The sequence below is a fragment of the Corythoichthys intestinalis genome, chromosome 9 (genome assembly GCF_030265065.1).
Source record: "Corythoichthys intestinalis isolate RoL2023-P3 chromosome 9, ASM3026506v1, whole genome shotgun sequence".
NCBI lineage: Eukaryota > Metazoa > Chordata > Actinopteri > Syngnathiformes > Syngnathidae > Corythoichthys > Corythoichthys intestinalis.
Window position 1 is genome coordinate 30,783,790 of NC_080403.1, and position 27,614 is coordinate 30,811,403.

General features: G+C 39.2%; 1 protein-coding gene across 11 annotated transcripts in view; it reads left to right on the top strand.

Moving 5' to 3' along the window:
* foxp1b (forkhead box P1b) overlaps positions 1-27,614 on the top strand; it is a 251,941-nt gene that overhangs the window by 160,726 nt on the left and 63,601 nt on the right. For 10 of the 11 annotated variants that reach the window (XR_009064346.1, XM_057845264.1, XM_057845258.1 and 7 more), the window contains exon 5: positions 8,996-9,094. The exons of the other annotated variant lie outside the window; for it this stretch is intronic. Coding sequence is in view for 9 of the 10 variants with exons in the window: in XM_057845264.1 (XP_057701247.1) it covers positions 8,996-9,094 (99 nt within the window). In the remaining variant the exon portion in view is untranslated. The remainder of the gene's footprint in view (positions 1-8,995; positions 9,095-27,614) is intronic. 11 annotated transcript variants of the gene reach the window in all.

The window sequence follows — 27,614 nt, forward strand, 5'->3', positions numbered from 1 at the left end:
ATTAACTAATAAACAGGAAAAACAAGCTTCTGCTGTGAATTGGAATTAGTTTATCACTAGTAGACGTCCAATCCATTTGAAGTGAGAAGGATGGCAGCGAATGAACGAACGTCTATGGCCATCAGTGGCAGCCAACGCCATGCGATAAGGTAATTTTGGGCCATTTAAGGTAATTTACCTGTTGATTTTCAGTTACTTCCTGTTGATTTTGGGGTATTTTATGGGTCACTTCCTGTTTATTTTGCGTTACAGAACAGGAAATGACCTGGGAATCACCCAAATGAATAGGCAGTGACTCAAACTCAACAGGAAATGACCCGTGAATACCCTAAAATGAACATCAATTGACCTGTAAATGCCCTGAAAATCGGACAGAATGACTGTGAATGCTCTGGTTTTGAATGAACGAACGTTCCCAGTCTAAATTGATTGGGTGTTGAGCACCGTCAATGCAGCCTTAGAGTTAACTGAGACACTATTATGGTGGAAAATTTTGGTAGCAACTTGTTGCTTCCTTTTTATTTTATTTACCGTATTTTTCGGACTATAGGTTGCAGTTTTTTTCATAGTTTGGCTGGGGGTGCGACTTATACCCTGGAGCGACTTATTTGTGAAATTATTAACACATTATAGTATCATTTCACGTGTTATTTTGGTGTTTTGGAGTGACACTGATGGTTTTGTAAACTTGTTAGCATGGTTCTTTATGCTATAGTTATCTGAATACCGGCCACGTACGCATTTCGTTGTTTATGCATCATGTAACATTATCATACTGTACACTTATTCAGCATGTTGTTCTTTATTGTATTTTTATTTTGAATTGCCATTCAAGATGACATATCTGTTCTATGTGTTGGATTTTATCTTTTATTTAAAATTAAATGTCCCCCAAAATGCGACTTATACTCAGGTGCGACTTATACTCCGAAAAACACTGTATTTATTTATTTTTTTTAGACATTGACACCTTTTTAAAACGATATCTCGATTCTTGGCTGGAGGATATCGATGACCTTTTGGGATACAAAGTATCACGATATATCAGCATTTGGATATTTTGACACATCCCTGCTCTACAATAGGAACGCAAAACGATGCGGTAGCGAAGAAGAAGAGATTAAATATTCGGCCAGGCAAAAGTAGTATTTGTTTGGATTTGACTGCTTGCAATCTGCTAGAAAAAGCCTCATGTGAGCAAGTTGTGCATCTGAGCATGTTCAATATGGGCTGGACTTCATGACTTAAAGTACCACTGAGGAGCAGATATTCTTGTCTTTGAAAGGAAATAACAGAAGTGAAGAATGTCAGGTGAGTGCAGAATCACGATCAGCCGCAAAGTCAAACACATAACCTTGACATTTAGGCCCGTGCTGCCGAAACCCCACAGAGGCCACAGACGGAAACCAGAGGGCCTGATATCTTGTGAGACGGACTACATTAAGGGCTAACCTATTAGTCGTGTTGTTGCTGACTGTCTCTGAGCTGCCATCCCTTGCCTAATAATGTCTTGCGATACGTGTCTGTTAAGTAAATACACTGAAGAGCACACAGCACCACCCATTCCCACACAACTATGAAAACGTGCACATCTCATTCCATCCCTTACTTTCTCTGTGGCCACAGGGATCCAGTTACACCTGCTTGCACATCGTCTAGCAATTAGGAGCAATCTGCTTCAAATCATTTTACGTTCAAGGTCTCCACCACCTGTAGTGGTAGGAGACAGACAGTTGTAGAACTCAAGAGATCGCTTCAGTACAGCCCAGAAAAGGAAGGACTATATTAAATACCTTTGAGGTGACTTATCGTAACTTTTTTATTTTATTTATGTATTCATTTTTTAAAATAGCTTCTAAAAAATATATATCTTTGATTTGTAATCACTTTTTTAATCACACACAAACTTTGTTGGAAATGCCTGGAGTGCATTGTTGCTGGCCTCTGCAAACATTGTTTCTCATTAATACATAGCTGATTTAAATAATTGATATTTAAATGTGAACGTTCACTCTGATTGGACGTTGGCGAGATATCAGTGTGAAAATATCACTGTCAGAATGATTGGGGCTGTAATGGCAACCAATGAGTTAAAATACTCGCACGAACAGTTTTCTTTCGAATTTAGTTCATCTATACACTAGATTCTTTAATCTTTGTTCTGTTTTGTATTAAGCAGAAATGCCGTTCAGTATATCACGGTTAAAGTAAATGTAATGATTCCAATGAAATATACGCCCTCTGGCTTTTGGTAGATTTTTTGATTGTTGTTGTTTGTGCACAGAGAAGCCGGTCCGCTTTTTGTTGTTTTTTTGTGGGAGGGGGTGATGTGATGAATCCAGCTGCGAAACAACATGACTGTGTGGCAATGCTCTGAGCTGGGATTTGTAAGACACCCAGAGCTGGCTTTAGCAGCAGGAAACCCCAAAGCCTGTAAATAATCCACATGTGCAGACAGCACATAAAGACATCCAGTACTTAGCAGTTCTCTTATCACAGCTTGATGGCCTCAGGGACAAAAGAGATGCTCCTCTCTTAATTCACTAATATGGTGTGAAAAGTTTATGTGAATAATATTTTATTACGTATTGTATAAAATGGTCCAATAAAAGATAAATCCATATGACAAATGCTAAATCTGTATAGCTGATTAAGCTTTTCATGTGCTGCAGGTTGTTTTCTAATCAAAAGCCCTGCAGGATTCACTGCCTCAGTTCTGTTTTTGTAATTTTTCCAATGCATGTGTTAGGTTTACAACCATTCTTTTATCTGTTAACATGTTCACCTATTAAACAATAGCCCTCAACACAATAAGACAATAGTAAAAGTGTTTGCGTTGGTCAATATTTGCCTTTTCTCCCGTTTAGTTGTCAGAGGAACCTGTTTAACTCACTGGCATGGTCAACTGCCTTAACTGTTTTCTGTAGTTGCCAAGATTGTTGCTTAAATCATCCCATTAGAATGTCCAGACAACAAAAAGAGCTGTAATTTGTTGGTGTGACAGATGTCATAAGGCTGTCAGCAATTCATTTTGAGAATGGAGTTGTGTCTCAAGTGACCAGTATCTCTGAATGGAAATCAAAAGAAGATAGTTTCCAGATCCTAAGGAGGGGTGAGCATTGAAATAGTGGACTGAGTGCTATGTAAACATGTAGAGGCAATTCATTCATCTTCTGTACTGCTGATCCTCACAGGGGTCACGGGGATGATTGAGCCTGTCCTAGCTAGTTTTTGGCATGAGGCGGGGTAGACCCTGAACAGGTTGGCAGCCAATCGCAGGGCACACATAGTCTACACTCACACTCACGCCTGTGGAGAACTTAGAGTTGGCCTATCTTACACGTTTGTGGCACGGGGATAACAGGCAAACTCCACACAGGGAGGCCAGAGCCCGGGTTGGAACCCTTGATCTCAAAATTGTATGGCTGATATGCCAATCTCTCATCCACTGCGCTGCCGTAGAGGCAGTTCACATTCAGTTATTGCAAGCTAACACGAGGGCTCATTTAGGCATGTGGTGGTATGATATTCTGATGGTGTGATAACCTTAAGCCAAAATGTCACGGTTTCACGGTATTGCAATTACAGCTCTAAAATATGTACTTTTGAGATATCTGGGTTTTAAAAAAAAAATCGATGAACAGGATTTTTATTTTTCAAAACATATGAGCAAATGGGAACATAACAGTATAATGTTCAGTTAGAATCAATAATATATATATATATATATATATATATATATATATATATATATATATATATATATATATATATATATATATATATATATATATATATATATATACACATATATATATACATGCAGTGGGGAGAACAAGTATTTGATACACAGTCAATGGGAAAACCCATTGTGAGTGTATCAAATACTTGTTCTCCCCACTGTATATATATATATGTATATATACACACATATATGTGTGTGTGTGTATGTACAGTGCCTTGCAAAAGTATTCGGCCCCCTTGAATCTTGCAACCTTTCGCCACATTTCAGGCTTCAAACATAAAGATATGAAATTTAATTTTTTTGTCAAGAATCAACAACAAGTGGGACACAATAGTGAAGTGGAACAACATTTATTGGATAATTTAAACTTTTTTAACAAATAAAAAACTGAAAAGTGGGGCGTGCAATATTATTCGGCCCCTTTACCTTCAGTGCAGCAAACTCACTCCAGAAGTTCAGTGAGGATCTCTGAATGATCCAATGTTGTCCTAAATGACCGATGATGATAAATAGAATCCACCTGTGTGTAATCAAGTCTCCGTATAAATGCACCTGCTCTGTGATAGTCTCAGGGTTCTGTTTAAAGTGCAGAGAGCATTATGAAAACCAAGGAACACACCAGGCAGGTCCGAGATACTGTTGTGGAGAAGTTTAAAGCCGGATTTGGATACAAAAAGATTTCCCAAGCTTTAAACATCTCAAGGAGCACTGTGCAAGCCATCATATTGAAATGGAAGGAGCATCAGACCACTGCAAATCTACCAAGACCCGGCCGTCCTTCCAAACTTTCTTCTCAAACAAGGAGAAAACTGATCAGAGATGCAGCCAAGAGCCCCATGATCACTCTGGATGAACTGCAGAGATCTACAGCTGAGGTGGGAGAGTCTGTCCATAGGACAACAATCAGTCGTACACTGCACAAATCTGGCCTTTATGGAAGAGTGGCAAGAAGAAAGCCATTTCTCAAAGATATCCATAAAAAGTCTCGTTTAAAGTTTGCCACAAGCCACCTGGGAGACACACCAAACATGTGGAAGAATGTGCTCTGGTCAGATGAAACCAAAATTGAACTTTTTGGCCACAATGCAAAACGATATGTTTGGCGTAAAAGCAACACAGCTCATCACCCTGAACACACCATCCCCACTGTCAAACATGGTGGTGGCAGCATCATGGTTTGGGCCTGCTTTTCTTCAGCAGGGACAGGGAAGATGGTTAAAATTGACGGGAAGATGGATGCAGCCAAATACAGGAACATTCTGGAAGAAAACCTGTTGGTATCTGCACAAGACCTGAGACTGGGACGGAGATTTATCTTCCAACAGGACAATGATCCAAAACATAAAGCCAAATCTACAATGGAATGGTTAAAAAATAAACGTATCCAGGTGTTAGAATGGCCAAGTCAAAGTCCAGACCTGAATCCAATCGAGAATCTGTGGAAAGAGCTGAAGACTGCTGTTCACAAACACTCTCCATCCAACCTCACTGAGCTCGAGCTGTTTTGCAAGGAAGAATGAGCAAGAATGTCAGTCTCTCGATGTGCAAAACTGATAGAAACATACCCTAAGCGACTTGCAGCTGTAATTGGAGCAAAAGGTGGCGCTACAAAGTATTAACGCAAGGGGGCCGAATAATATTGCACGCCCCACTTTTCACTTTTGTATTTGTTAAAAAAGTTTAAATTATCCAAAAAATTTTGTTCCACTTCACGATTGTGTCCCACTTGTTGATTCTTGACAAAAAATTAAAATTTTATATCTTTATGTTTGAAGCCTGAAATGTGGCGAAAGGCTGTAAGGTTCAAGGGGGGCCGAATACTTTTGCAAGGCACTGTATGTATGATATGTGTGATACATAATTGGAAAGCTTAAAATCTTAATTTTCTGGGGGAAGAAACATTTTGGAAAGTTGGGCATTTAAAAAAAAAAAAATTGTCAACAGCAAAGCCCTAACTGGAGGTGAGAGCACGCGAGAGCAGAATTAAAGACGCCACAATTTTAACGAGATATCGCGTAATTACCTCTTTTCGATCCAAAAACACCATGTAGCATGTATCACTGACTGTCAAGACACACCTGTGAATGGCTCAGCCGAATTTTTGGGGGGCTTTATGGGTTAAACAGTATAATATAACAAGGGTCACGATGCAGAAATCGCAGACATCAAGGACTGGTTGAGATTTTTATTTTCATATATTTCCCCTTTTAAATGTTTTTTTTTCTCTTTTTTTATTTGTTTGGATCGATTATTTATCATCTAAAATATTGGGGAAAATGCGACAGTAACAAAAAAAAAATTAAATAAATACAATTAAGCGATAGTTATGAGGTAGATATCCGTGACTATTTTTCAGACGCTAATTTTTTCATTGTGACGGAACTTGTTTAAAGTTTAAAATATGCGAGTGAATAATTTTTTCAAGTCTTTTTTTTTTTTTAAACTAAGTATTAGACATCAGTTAATGATTCTAAGCTAAAAATGACAGACATTTAGAAAAATAAATATGATTACTTTTTTTATGGCTAGGTTGAAACAAAAGCGGTTGCGCGACGTCTGTAAACGGGTTTCCAGGGTAAAACGGACAAATTAAAAATAGTTTGGGGGCTAATTATGCCATGAATTTGCTATGCAGCATATAGACATATTGTTCTATCAAACACAACAGTTGTTTTGGCTTAAAATACAGCAGTTTCTTTTAAAGATGAGTGCAAGAGCAGAAACTGCTTTTTCAGTCTTGTCAGTGTTTTCCGCCATATATATATATATATATATATATATATATATATATATACATATATACAGTATATACTGTATACAGGTATTCTAAATAAAAATGAAAATAGATGCAGTCCTTTAAGGTGACCCTAAACCCACAGCCACAGCTCAACATTATTACCATCAGAACAAAAATAATTGAATTTTCCATAAAAAGCACGTGTGTATGACTCGTATCATGTTTACATTATACACACACTCCCTCTCTCAACAAAGACAGTTGCCAGAGAGAAAAAAACACCATGTATTACCACCACTAGACACACTAAACATGCTGGAGTTAACTGTTTTACCTGATGGGAAACATTCATGTCAGTGTTTACTAACATTTAATTTTGTATAAATGCTAAATCTTATTGGAGGTATTGCCTCCATGGCAGCCACCCTCTGCAGACATGTTTTATATGTTGGTTGGTCCTCCTCCTCTAAGACGAGGCCGTCTTTAACTTTTATGTCGCCAAAGTATTCCTATACTAGCGATTACGTTTTCTTCAATGGGGGGAAAAAGTTCAGGAGTTTAACCTCCTCCAGCCACCGTGTAGCACACCAGACTCACTGACACTCAGCAACAACTGGTTGGGAAGGGATGAGCCTTTCAGCTGCAGGCGAGGATTTCTCCATGCATTTTTGGGACATTAAAAATAGCTAATACCTTAGAGGACGGTATGACGGAATTTTTGTTGTGGTTTTGAAACCTTGATGTTTTCATACTACAGTATACATTGAAACCGGTAATCGGCACATGCCTAGCTTCATTAATAAATGTCTTTTTAACATACAAGCTTAACAGCAACATTTCTCAAGATGGAAGCACAAGTCCCATAAAGATGAAACTTTTTTTTCTTTTTTATTGCCTTTTAAAAAAGTCACATTATGTTGTAACCTACAAGAATTAGTCTTGTGCTATCAGGCAGCAATTTGATTTTAATTTGCAGAAGTTAAAATGGTCATGACTCTTTTTTTTTTTTTTTTTTCCCCTCAATTGTGGGATCACATAATTATTGTCCTTGCTATAATTAGGAGAATGATTTCATATACTGTTGACATGAATAGAATGAGGCTAATAGTCTAATTCCCTGCAAAATTACATTTACTAAATTGACATGTTCCTGGGGCGGGCAGAGGGATTACCTTTTTTTTTCTTTTTCATTTCTATCTGTACTCGGAGATCATGTCATATAGCAATCTAATACTTTCAATGTAGTCATTTGTCGTATGATTTAAATTTGGAGAAATGTCTAAGCTGTTCTTACTCTACAATTCTAAAGATTATAGTATGGCAAGACTTCCCAGAAATGTACTTGCATTTCTTTATCCATTACTGTCTGAACTTTCCGTCATATCCTGTTGACTCAACTCTTTGTTCCAACACCCTTGGTTGTAAACCCACACATGCACATGCATTTGTCATCACTTACAGTGGAAAAGAAAACATGTTGACATCTTTGAAAGAAAGCACATAATCAGTGTTGGAACTTTGAGCAATTATTGGAATTTTATATTTTATTGTATTCATAAAATATAGCAAAGCAGCTCTTTTCCTAACATTGACATGTAATGCTTAGTGCACATTTTTCTTTTGGAAAGTTTTGCTAGACATCACTAAGTTAACGCCACTTCTTCCTCTCCAGCAGAACTCTTTTTCAGAGCTTGCAGCCTGCTGATTGTACACATGGAACCGTCTTCTGACACATTACATGCTGGACCGCCACATTTATCCCAATGTTGCTCCAATAATTGAAGGCGGGACTGATAGATTTTCCATCTATGAGATGAGCGATGTGCCCCTGACTGTTTGTTTCATTGTGGGAGCAATCATCTGAGAATCGCGGAAAGAATGAAGCCGGTTATTTACCCAGATGGTTTACTGGTGGAGGTGTGAGACTGGCCAGCTCGCTGTGGGAACACAACGCTTGCTTTTCTTGGTATCACTGACCGTTTTCAAGACCACAGTCTTTTTTTCCCCCCAGCACTCTCAGTTTTGTTTGCTCTGGATGGCATGTTTGATTATTTATCGTAAGGGAAAAGGGAGTAGCTGGAGCAATAAACATGTGACTTCACTATATTTTGTTTTCCACTGAGAAGGCTGTGTCCTTTAACAGATATTTGAAGCAGTCATAAAGCTGTTTATTTGCTTTCTTGATTGGAGTTTGGCAGAGCCAAAGGAGAGCCAAAAGGACTGATAAGTATCAGACAATATAGATGCAGTAAATGGAACCCATCTATCCCTTTGTTTGTGTTTTGTCATCTTATCACTATTTATATGAACTTTACCTCCAGTAAATAATATCATGGGGAGAGTATCCAGCAATTGTCTGCAGTTTTTTATTTGTTTATCAGAAAAGAATATTGTTTTTGTGGCATATGCTCTGTTAGTGGGCATAGTTGTGTTCTCTAGGGACTTATTGCTATTTGACACTTTTTTTTTTTTGGGCTTCATAAAAAAATCATTTAACCTATTTTCTCTTTCAGACTCTCCAGGTAGCTCGGCAGTTACTTCTGCAGCAGCAGTTCCAACAAGACAGTGGCTGCATATCTCCCAAAGGAAACGAAAAGGACCAAAACCTTCAGGTATGTTAAAATATTTTATTATTCCTATTAGCTCTTTTCACATTTGATGATCAATCAGTTTAGATTAGTTTAGATTTGATTGTGTTTATCTTTGCTTTTTAAAAGCAAAATGTAAACATAACTTCTTTCTTCTATATGGTGCAATCCGTGTTGTCCTAGTTGGCAAATTTTTTAAATAAGTATTTCTAATTATGCATATAAAAGTAACACTTGGTAAATCTTCAGCTTTGGTCGATTTTAGCGATGCCAGTGGACAAAAAGTGTTTTGCCTTAAGGAACGCTGCGTTTCCCGTGAGGACCAGCGCTGTGTTTCCTATGAGGACCAGCGCACAGCCGCACAGTGTTGTAAAATCCTCAATCAATCAATAATCTCCCGGTCGCCTGCAGATGGATTAAACAGCATTTCTGTTTCCAGTGGCTATGTGAAGGATGAATAAAAATAAGGTAATGATTCCAGTTGTGGCTATACAATAGCATATGAAGGTTAGCATCCGTGTGGCTTAGTGTGGCTGACACCCCCCCCCCCCCACACACACACACACACACACCCTCCCACCACCAGAACATGTTGAAGGGAGGGGGGGCATGCCCCTGAGTGACAGCCGGGCCAATGTTTATTCTGTATATCTGGGTAGCCTCACTTTTTTTTCCTCCTCAGACAAACTTTGTCTCTTTTGTAGCAGAATTGGCGCGAAAGCATTCACATCATATTTCATCCTTATGATGAATGGGGTGAGGGGGAAAGGGTAAGTGACGTATGCCGTAAAGCAGTCAGCACATTTGTAGGTTTTTTTTTTTTTTTTTTTTTTTTTTTTTTTTTTAATTTGTGTGGCAGTTGTTCCTGCTACCCTCCTCAAAGTTAATTAGTGCCGGTGAAAGCGATACAGACCCCCTCACGATATAGAAGAGGTGTCAATCAACTAGTTGTCAGTCGACATATTATCACAAATGTTATGAACATATCTTATAAAGGTTGAAAATCGGGCTGTCCCAAACGACAAAGTTCCTTCCTTTTTACGATTAGTCGACTAATCCTATCTATCTATCTATCTATCTATCTATCTATCTATCTATCTATCTATCTATCTATCTATCTATCTATCTATCTATCTATCTATCTATCTATCTATCTATCTATCTATCTATCTATCTATCTATCTATCTATCTATCTATCTATCTATATATTAGGGCTGTCAAATGATTAAAATTTTTAATCGAGTTAATTACAGCTTAAAAATTAATTAATCGTAATTAATCGCAATTAATCACAATTCAAACCATCTATAAAATATGCCATATTTTTCTGTAAATTATTGTTGGAATGGAAAGATAAGACAAGATAAGATATACATTCAACATACGGTACATAAGGACTGTATTTGTTTATTATAACAATAAATCAACAAGATGGCATTAACATTATTAACATTCTGTTAAAGTGATTCATGGATAGAAAGACTTGTAGTTCTTAAAAGATGAATATTAGTACAAGTTATAGAAATGTTATATTAAAACGCCTCTTAATGTTTTCGTTTTAATAAAATTTGTAAAATTTTCAATCAAAAAATAAACTAGTAGCCCTATTCTGTCCTCAATGTGTGTGAGTACACAAATTGACAGATAGCGAACATAAGTTCCAAAAAGAAATCAGACGGTGTGGCAAAGTTGCATGGGCTTTACTGAAGTCATCTCTTTTTGACAGGAGCACGTTTCTTGTATTTTTGTAAAACTGAAAATAACAAGGCAATGTGTCAATAACTTGCATAAATCACAAAATAACATAAAATGTACACACACGTGTCCATTTGAGCAGTAGCACTAGCCAATTAGCTCACAAGCATCTAACAATGTAACTGCATTTCACCATATATGTGAACAAATTCAAATACACATCATCAATAACTATCTAATGCTCATGAATATAAACAAAGGAGGACTATAACTCACAAGCGATGCATGTATTAGACACAAACAGTGTGATGGGGCTATGAGAACTGCCACTGAATACTGGATGCGGACGTTAGCTGGTCTGAAGAGCACTGTCTATTAGTGTGAGTTCGCGTCGACATATAATCACGCCAGAAAAGCGCGCCGAAACCCAAATAATCAGCTGCACTGAATCGCCAGCAGAGGGCAACATTACGCCACATAACATATGCAAGTCACACCCAAGCGCCAGCAGAGGGCGGAAAAACTCCATAAAACACAATTAAAAAGTTGGCCTTTCACTGTACTGACATTTAAATCTGTCTGAGCGGGCCTAGTGCATTAATTGCGTCAAATATTTTAACGTGATTAATTTAAAAAATTAATTAACGCCCGTTAACGCGATAATTTTGACAGCCCTAATATATATATATATATATATATATATATATATATATATATATATATATATATATATATATATATAATATGTTTTTTTTATTTTAACTAATTTAATAATGAAATTTTTGTTGAAGCTTATTAATTCACAAAAAACATTTTGGAATACCTAAATTCTTTATTAACGTATAAATAAATAACATAAATATGAATAATAAATCAAAAACAATGAGGTCAAATGCTGCTGGCATTAACTAGTGCAAAAAATGTAAACGGAAACACTGTGACTTCACCTTTTTAACAGGAGTCAAAACAATTCTTACTTTTTTGTGGTATGTCATTGTATAAATTGTTCTAAATGTTAAAATGAATTGCAATGTCCCGAACAATCATTTTCAGAATACTTTGTGTGAGTTCAGATGCTCTTTCTGGTGTGCATTCCGCGTTTTTTGGGGAGGGGAAAAACTGTTCAACTTTTGTTTGTTTTAACCTGAAAATAGATAAAGCAGAGAGCACACTAAAATATTACAATTATTTTGAATGAAAGGCACACATAGTCATAGTAACAAAAATTATAGTATTCATTTTATAGTATACTACTATATGTATATACACAATAATACTTTAAAATATAAAGTAACTAACAGTGCACTCATGGATTACAGTAAGAAGGCCAATGCTGTGTTTCCATATATATTTTTATTATATTATGGATATACAGGATATATATATTATTTTTTTTCCCACAGATGGGAGCTTCCATTAGCCTAATAGATTTAATAATAATGAAATAAAATATTATATAATTATATTATAAATATATATTATTTATTAATTATTATATTAAATAGAAATGCACGTTGATATCACGCACATAAAGGCAACTTCAATTAAAATTGTTGTTTTCCAAAATTACATTTGGGTGACGGCACTTCAAGTGTTCGTTCATAGCCGACGTGCTATTGTGGTATGCGAGCTCAGTTTAGCAAAGAGTACACACAGTGGCACCCTCCATAGTATCCTTGAAATATTCCAGGTTCTGACTATTCTGGTCCGCTTTTTTGGCTTTATGCCGCTTTCACCGTGTTACCAATTCTGCCCTTCTTGGTAATTGGTGGTGTTTTCAACTCCTCGCCGTAATGAGGAATGAACTGGCGATTCACTTGGCTTGTTGTCGTCGGTTCATCCGATTCCCTCTTTAGGAAGGCGGCGCCGTGCAACAAAACACCAAGAGGCGTCGGATGGCTTTTTATGGATACTTTCATTGACCAAAACAAAAACGTGGGGGATGCAGCCAATTAACTCCACGCTACCCGCGCAATTTCCCAACTCTCACCTACCACGCTCCCTATTTCGCTTGGCCACTTTCTTCCTCTCCGCTCAGTCTGACAATGCCGGTCACATTGAGAATAACGGTGGCTGCCTTGGGGATGCTGGTAACAACTGATTGCATCGCGAGCACCCGCCATTCTAAACCTTATCCGCGTGTATTTTGTTTTTAACCCGTCATTACCCTTCGACGGTATGTTTTGCCCGTCTACGCATTTACGTCATCGATGACGTCGACATCGTCGACTAGTCGGGACAGCTGGAGTTGAAAAGTGACCGAGTGTTGCTTTAATACAAAAATGTATCACCAAAAGGTGAGTACTGAATAATACAAACATTAGAAGTAAAAACTATTCAATGAAGTTAGTTTTCCATAACATCGGCGGATACTGTACATTACTTCTGGGTTAATAGTACTGCTGCTGCTCCGGTACTATTTCTTGAAAAAATTGAGGTTAATCCTGTATTCTGCGTTTGTGATGTATCTTCACATACACGAGGGAATCAGTTGTTTGTATTATTGTGAAATTTCTAACAACTTCAGGGCATATTTGATGATTAATAGGGAGGCCCAGTTCTTTGTGTGCATGTATATATAATTATTAATACCTTGTCTGTCACATTGGGGGCCCTTTTTAATGAGCCATTGTAGCAGCTAGGTCTAATGTCAGGTTGTGAAAATGCTTTTTGTTGTGCAGATGTCTTGAGAGTTGCTCCAGAAGATGAAATATGACTGCAATGACCTTTCGGTTGTGTGTGCATATTTGTCAGGATTCAAATAAGTTAAAGGGATCAAACCAAATTGTTTCCCCAGCCTGGCAGGGAATTGTGCTTCAGAGGTCAACATAGAGAACCACAATCGCAGGTTCCTGAATAAAGCCAGTTGTTAGTACATAGCAAGGTGCTAGGCCATCTTCTGCAGACAAAGACAACATTTGAATTCTAATTTATTAATGTATACAGAGAGTGTGGCTAAGCTGTCATTCAGCTTTTGAAAAGAGTGTTGCCCGCCACCCCTACCCCACTCTTACCCACTTTGTGTGAATAGAGCACAGACTTGCTGTAATATCTTTACTAACAACACAAATTGTCTGATGTCCATTGTTCTGTTTTGCTTGGTTAAATTTGCAGGAATGCAAATGCCACATGTCCAGAGGGTGTTTATCGCTGAATTGCATGTTCTGTTAATTAAACAAATCCCAGTCCCACACAAATTTTCTCAAGCATTGAGTATGAATATGAGTTGTGAGGACTTGTCTTTTTTTATGACCAACATCTCAGATTGTAGTCTGTCCTCTTTTAAATATAAGCCAGTGCTGCATTTACAATTCTCCATTATACACCCTCAATAATGATTCGCCGTTGGACCACACTAGTTAATAAAAGGCATGATCCGGCAGTTATTAGGCTGTGTAGTAAACCTCATAAAAGCACCTGATCTATGGAAAAGGCTCTGTTCGTCTCAGTGCTCATCCCATTAGCACAAGGATATGTGCATAGAGACCTTTAACCCTTAAGATAAGATAAAAGGTTGAGAAATTTACTTACCAATTCACTTTTATTGAAGTCAAAAATAATGAAGCTGGGTAAACACAAACAATCTGAAAAAGTGACTTCACAGTTGTAGTGCTATTCAAACAAGAGACTGAGCTCTTGATTTACATTAAATAGCTCTTTCATAGCTCCAACCGGGTGCCCCCACACGTACTACCCCTCAACCCTTTCCTGCCTCTTGATAAAAGATGCCTCTGCCTTATACACTCTCGCCTTGAGGCACTTTAATCATCCTTGATATACAAACAGCTTCGTTGTGTATTGGAGTGCAGAAAAACATACTTGACTGGTCGAAAAGCCGTTCAATTACATTGACAGGATGGCATGTGTAATTAAAAGAACCCATGTCACTTTTACCTTTAACACTTCACACCTACAGTGGCACAACGATGAGAGCCAACAACTCCCACCCCGCTAATTACCATTATCAGCGAAATGGTAGGGTTTGACTCATTAGTTCCATGTGCATTTAATTAGAAGCAGGCTGAAATTGGATTTAACTTATTACTTTTTCATGGATCACTTTCTTGTCATCACTTCAAATTGGATTGCAGCCCCAGGTAACTAATTATGCCCGCCGTAGGATCAGGAATGGAGAAATAGGTAATTAGGAACAACACTGTCGGACCCTTGCTGATAGTCCACCAGCATCAAAGTAGGGGGGTAAAGCTAGTTTGTGTCATCGCTCACCATTCAAGCTAACTACATTTCATTGCAAGGGATCCTAGGGAAGGAATCAACCTCCTGTAGGGGGATTAAGCAGTATTCAGCTGGGCTTGAAGATTTTATGTCAACATGATGTCTTTGCTACCGATTTGATGCCCAGATTACATTTCTTTGGGATCCATGATTGGCCAGCATTTGCAGAATTATTCATATCACTGGCACAGTGATTGGTCGGCCAGCAGCCACCTAGCTTTATTTCATGGTGGACACCTTTGGCATCCAATCTCAGAAAAAAAAAAAAAACACTGTTTATGGTTGCATCATAGCAGAAGTTGTTTACTTCCTTGAGAAAAGGGAACTTAACATACTTTTGTGGACTTTCAACTCAATGTGGAGATCATCTTTATCAGGTATTGCAATATAACAATTGTTGTGTGTATAAAGGTATTACAGTGGGTAATGTTTTATTGGTTGAAAGACGGAAGTGTTTTATAGATATTTCCCGTTTCTCATTCCCCTCCCCCCCACCCTTAAAATTATGTACTGTTCTTGATCTCGCTCTCTCTAGCCCCTTTACTGTTTGAACACCATTGTTGTACTGGCTCACAGAGGGTATCTCCAGGTCAAAAGATAATGTCTTTTCAGTATACTGGATGAAAGCCCTTTAAGTTGTTGTGTGGCCCTTGAACGCCCCCCATTCACTGCATGCGCTTTATGCATCCTTCATTTGTGGTCGGTTAGGGGTGCGCGTGATGTGACACAATCCAGGGGCCAGTCTTCTCGCTGACAGGATGAGGAGGAGCTGCTGGCTTTCTTTCTCTTAGTCTCCTACTGTTTTTGCAATAGGCCCATGGCATTGTCTTGACACATGTATACTACAGCGCACCAATCTGTAAGTCATTAGAGCAGTAGGCCAGGCCTGTCAGCTGGAGCCCTGCCAGCGCTGCAGGGTGATCTGAGACAGCATTATGAGGTGTTTCAGTAACTAAGTCAGCCAGTAGCTCAGAGTGTCAAAGTAGTTGTTGCCCGCTTGCAAAGTGGTGGTAAGCATGAGAAAATGTGGCCAGTTATTTGCTACAGTTTAAGGTGGAAACTGAGATGACCTTTTTCTTTTATCTTTCCCATTAATATGGAGTCATAGGAGAAATAGAAGCAGAAACGTTGTAGTGCCAAGACCAGGCCTTAAGTGCCACTGTAATGCTGCCATAGGAAGTCAATGAAAAAAGAAGAAGCATGTGCTAACACGAAAGCAAAGTGAGTACGAAAGTAAACATTTTTGTGGCCTGACAATGAGCGGGAACTGCTTTGAAATGAAATGCCTTACAGCTACCAATGTAAATAACATTCAACATGAAGCTCCACCATTATAATTATTTTATAAATGTTCATTCATTCATTCATTCATTCATTCATTCATTCATTCATTCATTCATTCATCTTCTGAGCCAATTATCCTCACGAGGGTCGTGGGGTTCTTGAGCCTATCCCAGCTAGCACCGTGCAGGAGGCAGGGTACACCCTGAACTGGTAAACAGCCAGTCGCAGTATTTATTTATTTATTTTTTTTATTATAAATATTTACGTTTTTTTGTGCAGGGTCCCGTAACAACTGGGAAGAACAAATCATTGATTCAGAGGCAAGATGTGATATTTCTAACATACATAAAAATGCAAGGGCACGCAGTATTTTATGCTCCTGAATGCAATGGTCCGCTTTGATGTGTGTGGACGTGATCAAAGAATTATTCAAGTTTTTGAATACCGCGCCTTGAAAATGAGTGAGTTCCAGCCAGAGTCTAGAGTTGAGGAAGAAGGCGGATGTTACGTCAGAGAATGAGATCATCTTCACTATACAGCCATACTATTATATGGAGAAGGACTGCAGATTAAGCTGATTTTTCAGATGAATTTGTTTATTTTTCGTGTCACGCCAGTCCAATGTATAGCAGGCTTTTGTTGCTACACCAGGAAAAGTGGTGTGAGCCTTTTGGGGTTTCCAAAAGATCCTGTTCTTTGCGAAGAATTGGCAAAACAAGTCCGACAATGGAGTGACCATTGGATGGACGAAGAAGTGACTAAGCTACATGTTTTGTATTATGTTAAATACTGGGATCATGGCACATGTTTTAATAAGGAGATGGCTTGGATTTTGTGGGTGACGATGCTTACCGTCGGCCAGTGAAGCAGGGCGTGCTTGCATTCATTGGCCGGCAACCATGGCGTGTGACAAGCCACCGGTCGTCTGCCAGTGAAGCAGAGCGTCCTTGCCTTTATTGGCCTGCGACTGTGGCGTGTGAGAAGCCGCCCGATGTCGGCTGGTTTGTCCGCCGAGAATGACCATATAATTTATTTAGCAATCCGGGAAAGAAACGCTTCCTCTCCCATTGGGCTCAATGCTAAATCCGTTGAACTCGCTCTTTGTCTGACGTCATCACCAAGATGGAGGTGCCAGAGCGCTATAATGACAGGAGGAGCTAAACGGCAGATTTAAAGACTCATTTCTCGCCATGTGCGCTTTGCCAAATTGTTGTATATCGTTGAATCGTCTCAAAATATGATTTTAATTCCCATAATAATGCTATTTAAGATTTTTTTTGTCCTGTCATATGCACTATAAATTGAGATGTGTGACACTGCGGTCCAAATATGGACTGAGAAATCACAGTATGTGAGGCAGGACTTTGTGGGAATTTTGGAAATTTACTGCTCGCACAGCTGCTAGTAGATGAAAAATGTAGGACCTAAATGCCCCCACTTCGGTCAGGTGAAAAAAAACATTTTTTTGCGAATATTGGTTTCCATTTGGGTGGTTTTAAGACAAATGACGGGAGAAACATTGCACAGAAAACTGAACCTGAAGTTACTTGAAATTCTATCACTTTGAGTCTGTAATTGATTCACAATTTAATGCTTCAGCTATTCTTGAATTTGCTAAATATATGGTATATTTATTTGAAGAATATGATTTTTATACTTTCCGCTAACCTGAGGAAACTGCTGTCGTAGATGTCCATGTGGTCTCACCATATACATAAAATGAATTAATCTTGCATTCAACGTGTGTCCCACCAGATTTTGTCATATGTATAAATACTCTGAAAACACTTTTTTCACAAAATCCTCACACAAATGCAAAATTCTCAAAAAGACATAATGTTTTATACTTCTCACTTATTTTAGGTCTTGAGGTGATACTCTAATGAAATCATGTGTATTGCTTTGAGGTGAGACAGTCTGTCCTTCATGATCAGCCCAAAACCAAGACATATGCTCGCGTGAATCCTCAGGATCAAGCTGTCTCTTTTGCCATCTTTTGTCATTGTCATGTTGTAAAAATGTATTATGTGCACTGTATAGATTAAATCTAGGTTTGGGGTAATTCTGTCACAATGAAGTCATCTATCGCAATTCCACACAGCAAACAAGCACTTGGGGGGTTTCTGTGTTTCATTTTCTCTCTTAGCCAAGATGATGAGTGTCGAATCGGCTCCAGTCACAGCGCTGGGAGCCATTCTATCGTATTCTAGGCCTTCATTTGTGCTTTAATGTTTCCCTACAAGCAGTTTGCTCTCTCACATTTGCAACCTACTCACTCACTCACTCACTCACTCACTCACTCACTCACTCACTCACTCACTCACTCACTCACTCACTCACTCACTCACTCACTCACTCACTCACTCACTCACTCACTCACTCACTCACTCACTCACTCACTCACTCACTGTATTCTGTTTGAAATGATTCACTCACTCACTGTATTGTGTTTGAAATGAATTACATTTATGAATGAAATGTTCCACAGTAAAAAAAGAACATGCATTACTTAAACGCTTTAAGACTAATTAACTATTTTATTGTTATATCAACAGACTCTTTTCATTGAGTTGCTCTCGCATTGTTTTGGTATTTTAGGCTTGCTTTGATTGAATTGACCCTCTTCACTAGGGTTGGACATCATTTGAATTTGAATTAACTATTTTATTGTTATATCAACAGACTCTTTTCATTGAGTTGCTCTCGCATTGTTTTGGTATTTTAGGCTTGCTTTGATTGAATTGACCCTCTTCACTAGGGTTGGACATCATTTGAATTTGAACGGTTCTGATTCCACATTTTGATTCCGGTTCCAAATTATTTTCTATTCCGATTCTTTTAATAGGCAGGGTAAAAAAAAAATTGCATAGTTTATATGAATTCCTAAACCTCTCGATTATTTTTTAAATTATATGACCTTTAAATTAGCTGTGCTCGTAATTTCTCACGGGCTATTTTTAACTTGCATATAAATATCAGTCTTTGAACTTGAATATTATGAATTTCTTTCCACAGGAGCACTTTCACAAAGATGTTTATTTTTCAAAAGCTCCCGGAGAAAATATTTACACATATTCTTTTGTCTATGTGTTATGCTGCAGGTAATATTACATGTTATTGAGTTCCCTCTAATGGGCTAACCTGGTGCAGAATATCAAACAAACAAAAAACAACTTGTAAAACCCAGTCCAGATTGGCAGTGGGTACAGTATAAAAACAGAAACAGTTTTTGTTGAGGAAAATGATCAAATCTGCCTTCTCAGGCAGTAAATGTGAGTTTTCTGGACAGATAGTGTCTCCTGCAGTGGAGAACACACATTCACTGGGTGTAGGTGAAGCTTGAATGCATAACAGCTGGTGGCTGGTGCTCACAGCAGAGTAGATAAATAAATGTCATATATCAATAGTGAAGCACGTGAAAAAAAAACCCCTTAATGATGCACGTTGATACCATGGAGTATTAGGGCAAAATTAATGAATTTTAAAAAAGGACTACGAGATTAGTCGTACTATTGCTATGAGAAAGTCGCAAATATTACGTAGGGGTAAGATAGCAGTGAGCCGCTACGCACTTAACATTCATGTACCTTAACTGGAAGCTACAACGAAGCATTAATATAAATGCTTCTATTGATTATAATTTGATGATCTTTAAATACTGTTGATTTTAACTGAGGCGTCAACGCGCTACGTAAAGTACATAGCTGCTTATATAGCTACATTAGCCCAATGTAATAATACGATTTATTCTCGTGCTATTCCACCCATCCATCATCTACCGCTTAATCCGGGGTCAGGTCAAGACAGACGTAATTTAGTGTTTTACTTACTTACTGGTTCTGACTGGTTAGAGGGCTGGCACAGTGCGTCAAATACGCGGCACTCAGCTATACACTACTTGACACTTGTATTCCATGAAGCCGGAGGTGTTTAATCACTGGTCATGCAGCCACCTTTGCATGATATAGCTGTGTTGCAAATGTTGCACTGAGCTGACTGGTCATTGTTGTTTGTGAAGTTGAGCCAAACTTTTGAGCGCCTCCGCACAGTGACTACAATTGAAATCAAGTTACAGTGCACAAACACACACTTCATGTGGCTTCTTCTTCGTGGTGATCGGCAGCTATTTTTTGCGGTTGGCGGTCAGAGCATCGAAACTTGGAATCGCAGTAAATTCGAACGGCTCTGTGAGAACTGGAGTGTTAGTCCCGGATCCCATCGATGCTCGATGCCCAACCTTACTCTTCACAAAAGAATACCTTAAAACTTACAATGTACATCAATGAATACTTTAATTTTTTTTTTTTTTTTTTTAATAATTTTAATACAAGAAAAAAATAGCAAATACATTTCCACTTTTTTATATCTTATACTTTACTCTGTCAGTGTCATTCATTGTCTCACACTGAAACACGCAAAATCTTTTGAGATCTCGTCCAGTAACGTGGAAAATATTGGTAATATCTCACTCAGACTATGCCTGCTTCACTTCTGGATGCATTTAAGGTTATTTCTCCAAAAGCCACATATACTACAGTGGGTAGCCAATGCGTGCCGATTAGGTGGGACAATCTGGGGTACTTGCATTTGATTGGCTAAAATAGTACTGACTTTTAAACATGTCTGGCAACATCGATTTTGCCTACTCCTGGGAAATATTGGCTTTTATTTACATTTTCTCCTCTATTACGCATCGTAAAAATGAAATTCTGTGTCTTTTCACTTCATTAAACAAGATTTTTTCCCACTGGGATGCACATGATCAAGGTGTTGTCTAGCCCTTTAATCAACTGGGATCTTACCCAGCTGGTAAGTCACTAGGCACCGCTTGAAGAAACATTGAAGATACTGCATCAGTTCTGCTTGATTGCCAAGACTTAACTGGCATGCAGAGATAGCATGATCTTCCTGCCAATTGTCCTATTAAGCATTCTTCTTCTACAAGCCTAAAAACTTCTTTTTTACTTGTATGATACAATACCACCACAATATGCTTTGATACTGTAGGCATTTGTTCACATAGAAGCAGCACAGGACTGTAAACCGCAGGTGTCCAAATTGTGTTATGGGTTATTTACACCAAAAGGCATGCAGCTCATTAGCCTTTAAAAATCTATAAATTTGCTGCAGCGTTCAAAGAAGGGAAAAAAATACGGTACAAATGTACTATGTTGAAAATATCACCCACCAAAACCCAATCTTGGTTCCGACACCTCTGATATACAAGATGATTGACCAGGATACCTGATATGTGTTACTGCACTTGTATACCAGTGATGGCATACCTTGTTATTGTATTATTAAAAAATGACTTAGGCAATCATTTTAAGAGACATTCAACCTCTAAGTCATTTTTTACAAAAAATTATGAAAGGTGCAGGCAAAAATAGACCAAACATCTTTGTGTCGCCTTTGCTTCAACATTTGCATTAACATTTGTTGTTCATTGTTGATTAGCTGCAGCTCCAAATACATGTGTTCCGTCTCTGCTGCCATTGCTGTCTATGACAGGAAGAGAACTAAAGGAATTTGTCAAGAGTCCCCCAGAAACTGTACAAAGCCGGGACCTATCTAGTGGCTTGGCGGTGAATTATAGAGCAACGCGGTTCCCTTGACGTAGAGCTTCGAATGCTCAATGACAACGTCGCTTCGCCGTCACCGCAATGCCGAAGCATAAATCAGACTTCAAGATCCTGCATGGCACACATGCTTGCACAAGTTGTACTGGAGTTAGGACATGCTAGGAGCTGGTCTCTTCTTATTGTCTGCAGAATCCTTGACAAATTGTGGACAGTTACCGGCTCGCGTGTGCCATGTTTTTGCCAAGCGGAGACTACGTGGAGGCCAGGTGAAACACTACTGCTGCAAAGGGGATGCGCACAGACGTGTGATTGCCCAGAGTTTTAAACCCGAACCCTCTTTAATGAAAAGTAGAAAAAAGTGTTTTTTTTTGCGGCAGACTCTCTTAAAATGTCATGGCTCTGTTTACTCATCAGGGCATTGGTGTAGCAGGCATGGAGTAGTAAACTATTTTACATTAACACTATAAAACTTGGTAAGTATCAAAAATGGTTCATTTTTGTGTTTCCTGAAAAATCTGAAAACAATGACTTATGCGACGTTTGCATTGCGACTGCATCGATGTGTTAGCACAAAAAGTGAAATTTAATACATTTAATGAATACATGATCATGACTTTTCAGGTAGTCCGTACCACAAAAAATGTAAAATAACGACTGTTACCATAACAGTATAAGCAATAGTTTAGTTTTTTTTATGATTGATAACAAATAACAACATAGAAACCGAAAACGCATGAGGATTAGAAAGGGTCCAAAACACATCAGTTATAGTAGATTAGTACAAAACAAAAGTCATGAATCAAGACAAAATAGGGCTTAAAGTGCAGATGACACAATAAAAAAAAAACCAAATCTTAGATAGCATTATTATTTGAATTAAAATCCTATTTTTAGATGATTCGACTATGTACAACAATTTGGCAAAACGCAGATGGTGAGAAATGAGTCCTCTTTAAGTCTGCCGTTTAGCTCCTCCTGTCATTATAGCGCTCTGGTGCCTCCATCTGGGTGATGAAGTCAGCGAAACGGATTTAGTATTGAGCCCAAAGGAGGAAGAAGCGTTTTTCAGTGATTCTGGTTCAAGTGTGGATCTTTCAAGCGATATTGTCGATCCAGAGGAAGCCTGTGGCATACAGCCATATATGTTTGAGTCGTATTTGGAGGAGGAGGAAGATTCAGAACGAGAAAAAGGTGGCAGAGACAACAAACACGAGGCTGATGCCTAGAGCAAACGTCATCGTTTTTATCTCTCTAGTCCAATAATTTTCCAGGATATTCTTCCTAAGTATTTTTCCCTGATTGCAAAATAAATTGTACTGTCATGACAAATAGCAATCTTGTGCTAAACGGAATATGACATGTTAAAATGTATTTATTCAGTACGACAGGGCTAAATTACTGCATAATTGTCAAAACTGACGACTTCTTAAACATCCCGAACGGTATTTTATTTCACCGGAGTTAGTCCAGCTTTTGTAATTTCTATGCAGGGACTCTTACTTGCCTTTTCAACACGAAAAATCACACAAAACTACCCCGACTCATGTTACACGCCGCAGCCGGGCTTATTGCCTTCATCGATCGGCCAGCCCCCGGCGGTGAGCAGGTTTCGGCTCGTCGTTCGCCCACTGCGGTCTTGGCAGGAGTGCTCGTCGCCGGAGACGCAGCAGGGGAATTAACGCCGAAAATGGCGTAGTCTCAGTAGACAAACCGGCCGACGTCGGAGCGCATGGCTGCCCGAGCCCAAGCCGAGGATAGCGCTCTCTCAGCGGGCATGCGAAGTGGGCCAAGAGGGGTGGAAGTCTCAACACAATCGAGACCTGCAGACCAGAGCGGGGGGCTCCCCGGGCCCAAGCCAAGGATAGCAATCCCTCGATGGGCACGCAAAGTGGGCCGAGGGGGGTTGAAGTCTCGACACAACCGGAGACAAGAGTATGTGGCTGCCAGAGCACCGGTACCCCCGCCTTCATTGGCCGGCGTCATGGTGTGCGACAAGCTGCCGGTCGTCGGCCGAGGGAGGCGGCCACTCCCGCCTTCTCGGGGGATAGGGAGTTTTGTCACCCACAAAATGCATTAAATGCTATTAAAACATGTGCCATGATCCCAGTATTTGACATCGTATAAAAAACGTAGCTTACTCACTTCCTCGTCCGTCCAATAGTCGCTCCATTATCATACTTGTTTGGCCCATTCTCCGTGGTGAACAGGATCTTTTTGAAACCTGAAAAGGCTCACACCTCTCTTCCTGGCGTAACAACAAAAGCCTGCAGCACATTGGGCTGGCGTGATGCAAAAAATAAATTAATCCGATGAATCCGCAGTCCTTCTCATACAACAGTAGGGCTGTATTGTGAAGATGATGTCACTCGTTAAAATCACATCTGCCTTCTTCCTCAATACGAGACTGTGGCCAGTTGAATTATTGAATGTTGAATTAGTTTTCAGCGGGTCACATACATTGGGGCAAATAAGTATTTAGTCAACCACCAACCGTGCAAGTTCTCCTACTTGAAAAGATTAGAGAGGCCTGTAATCATCAAAATGGCTAAACCTCAACCATGTGGGACAGAATGCGGAGAAAGAAAAAAAAAACAGAAAAAAAAAAACAGAAAATCACATTATTTGATTTTTAAAGAAGTTCTTTCCAAATTAGAGTGGAAAATAAGTATTTGGTTACCTACAAACAAGCAAGATTTCTGGCTGTCAAAGAGGTCTAACTTCTTCTAACGAGGTCTAACGAGGCTCCACTCGCTACCTATATTAATGGTACCTGTTTTAACTCATTATTGGTATAAAAGACACCTGTCCACAATCTCAGTCAGTCACACTCCAAACTCCACTATGGCCAAGACCAAAAAGCTGTCGAAGAACACCAGAGACAAAATTGTAGACCTGCACCAGGCTGGGAAGACTGAATCTGCAATAGGTAAAACGCTTGGTGTAAAAAAATCAACTGTGGAAGCAAATATTAGAAAACAGAAGACGTACAAGACCACTGATAATCTCCCTCGATCTGGGGCTCCATGCAAGATCTCACCCTGTGGCGTCAAAATGATAACAAGAACGGTGAGCAAAAATCCCAGAACCACACGGGGGGACCTAGTGAATGACCTACAAACAAAGGCTACTATCAGTAACACAATGCGCCGCCAGGGACTCAAATCCTGCCCTGCCAGACGTGTCCCCCTGCTGAAGAAAGTACACGTCCAGGCCCGTCTGCGGTTTGCTAGAGAGCATTTGTATGATCCAGAAGAGGGCTGGGAGAATGTGTTATGGTCAGATGAAACCAAAATAGAACTTTTTGGTAGAAACACAGGTGATCGTGTTTGGAGGAGAAAGAATACTGAATTGCATCCAAAGAAAACCATACCCACTGTGAAGCATGGGGGTGGAAACATCATGCTTTGGGGCTGTTTTTCTGCAAAGGGACCAGGACGACTGATCTGTGTAAAGGAAAAAAAATGAATGGGGCCATATATCGAGAGATTTTGAGTGAAAATCTCCTTCCATCAGCAAGGGCATTGAAGATGAGACGTGGCTGGGTCTTTCAGCATGACAGTGATCCCAAACACACAGCCAGGGCAACAAAGGAGTGGCTTCGTAAGAAGCATTTCAAGGTCCTGGAGTGGCCTAGCCAGTCTCCAGATCTCAACCCCATAGAAAATCTGTGGAGGAAGTTGAAAGTCCGTGTTGCCCAACGACAGCCCCAAAACATCATTGCTCTAGAGGAGATCTGCATCGAGGAATGGGCCGAAATACCAGCAACAGTGTGTGAAAAGCTTGTGAAGAGTTACAGAAAACGTTTGGCCTCCGTTATTGCCAACAAAGGGTACATAACAAAGTATTGAGATGAACTTTTGGTATTGAACAAATACTGATTTCCACCATGATTTGCAAATAAATTATTTAAAAATCAAACAATGTGATTTTCAGTTTTTTTTTTTTCTTTTTCTCCACATTCTGTCTCTCATGGTTGAGGTTTACCCATGTTGACACTTACAGGCCTCTCTAATATTTTCAAATGGGAGAACTTGCACAATTAGTGGTTGACTAAATACTTATTTGCCCCACACTAGTTGCATTTTGAGGTGTAACCAAGCCACTGCCTGGACCGGAACCATTACTGTAGTTTAGATTTTTGGGGGGGCCACCAAGCTCGAAGCTAAGGCAATCCAGAGGTTAGCCAAACAACTCTGAGTCACCGTACATCAGACACCTGATAATACTGGCAGTGAAGAATAGAAGCTCTTAAAAAGAGAGACTGAGGAGCGGGAAGTTTTTTGAATTCCCAGCCCCCTCCTGCTCCCACTCTGGTTCAAAACTGTATTATTACACTCCATGCTTAAGGAGTTTGGGGTAATATTGGAAAGAACAACTCTTGTTTACAAAACACTGGCAAGAGTAGTTCCCACTAACTATCTAGATGAGTAAACAAATGTTTGTTTATTTTATACACATGGTTCCCACTCTGTCCTGGGTCTACTTCCTCATTTTATTCAGTGTATTGTATTGTGTTCCTAATCACCCTATGTACTACTGCTAACAGAAAGACATTGGTTGGCTTTCTGATGCATCTTGTGTCCTGGCTATGTTTGAGTTTTGAGAAGTCTTTGTAATCGGAGCTGTATCATTTTCTCGAGCCAGAGCAGCGCAAGGCTGAGCCTAACCAGACATAACAGTACTTTCACTTTAAGTCAAGCAGGAAATGGGAGTGTTTTATAACGTAATTCACTCTGTCATGGGCACAAACACTTACTACTCCCTGAAAACTATCACCAGGGATGCAGTCCAAGGCTCAAGGTTACTGATGTTTCTCTGTGCACAGGGAAATAAAATCTATATACTGTGTATCGCATCGACACAAAAGTGTAATTATTTTTACACGGTGCTGGCACAGAGGCAATGGATTAGAAAGACTGTGTGTGAGTAGAGATGCTTGAACTGTGTGTCTGCTAAATTTATCACAAGGCCGTTGGGAGTGTTGAAATGAGAACAGTGGCCTATTACTGCTAAGAAGGTGTTTTATTGAGAATACGTCGACATGCCACCCAAGGGAGAATGCTGAGGAAAAAGAGAATGGCTCTGGCTTCAACCACTCTGTATGTGTTTGTGTGCTTTGAGAGTACGGATGTGTCCGTGAGCACAGGTTTGTCGTTTTGTGTGAGCTGTCTTGGGTGTCTCGGATACGAAATAAAAGCACCTTTTCCGCCGTTTAATAATTCAGTATGACATATATTGGAATTGTCACTTTTAACACTTGAGGTGTCCCAGTCAATAATTTATACAGGCCAGGCCAGCTCAACTGAGCTCATTGTTAGTTATTAGCTGATGAGAGCAGTGGCTTGTCATGCTGATGCTGTGTTTAGCTCTGTTTATTTTACCAATGTGTTTGCGGACTGGAATGCATCCCATGAACATTCCTTCATCCTTGGCCAAGGGTTTATAGCTTGTTGATATGTGATGCGTTCAAAGTACTCACGGTTGCTGCATGCTGTTTATTGTCACAATAATTGACAAAGTGAGGTGTTAATCTTTCCTCGTATTCTTTGTTGAATTGATTTATTTTTATTACTCCTAAAATTGGTTTTAATGGCAACTTTCAACTTTTTATTAGGTTTAGATGTACTCTTTTAAAATGGGTAATTATATCTAGTGTGTTTCAAGTTAGATTGCTCTGTTAAAACTAAATTCAGACATGCTTACCTGACTGCTAACTTCTTGGGCAATTCAGGCTAATTTCCAGTAG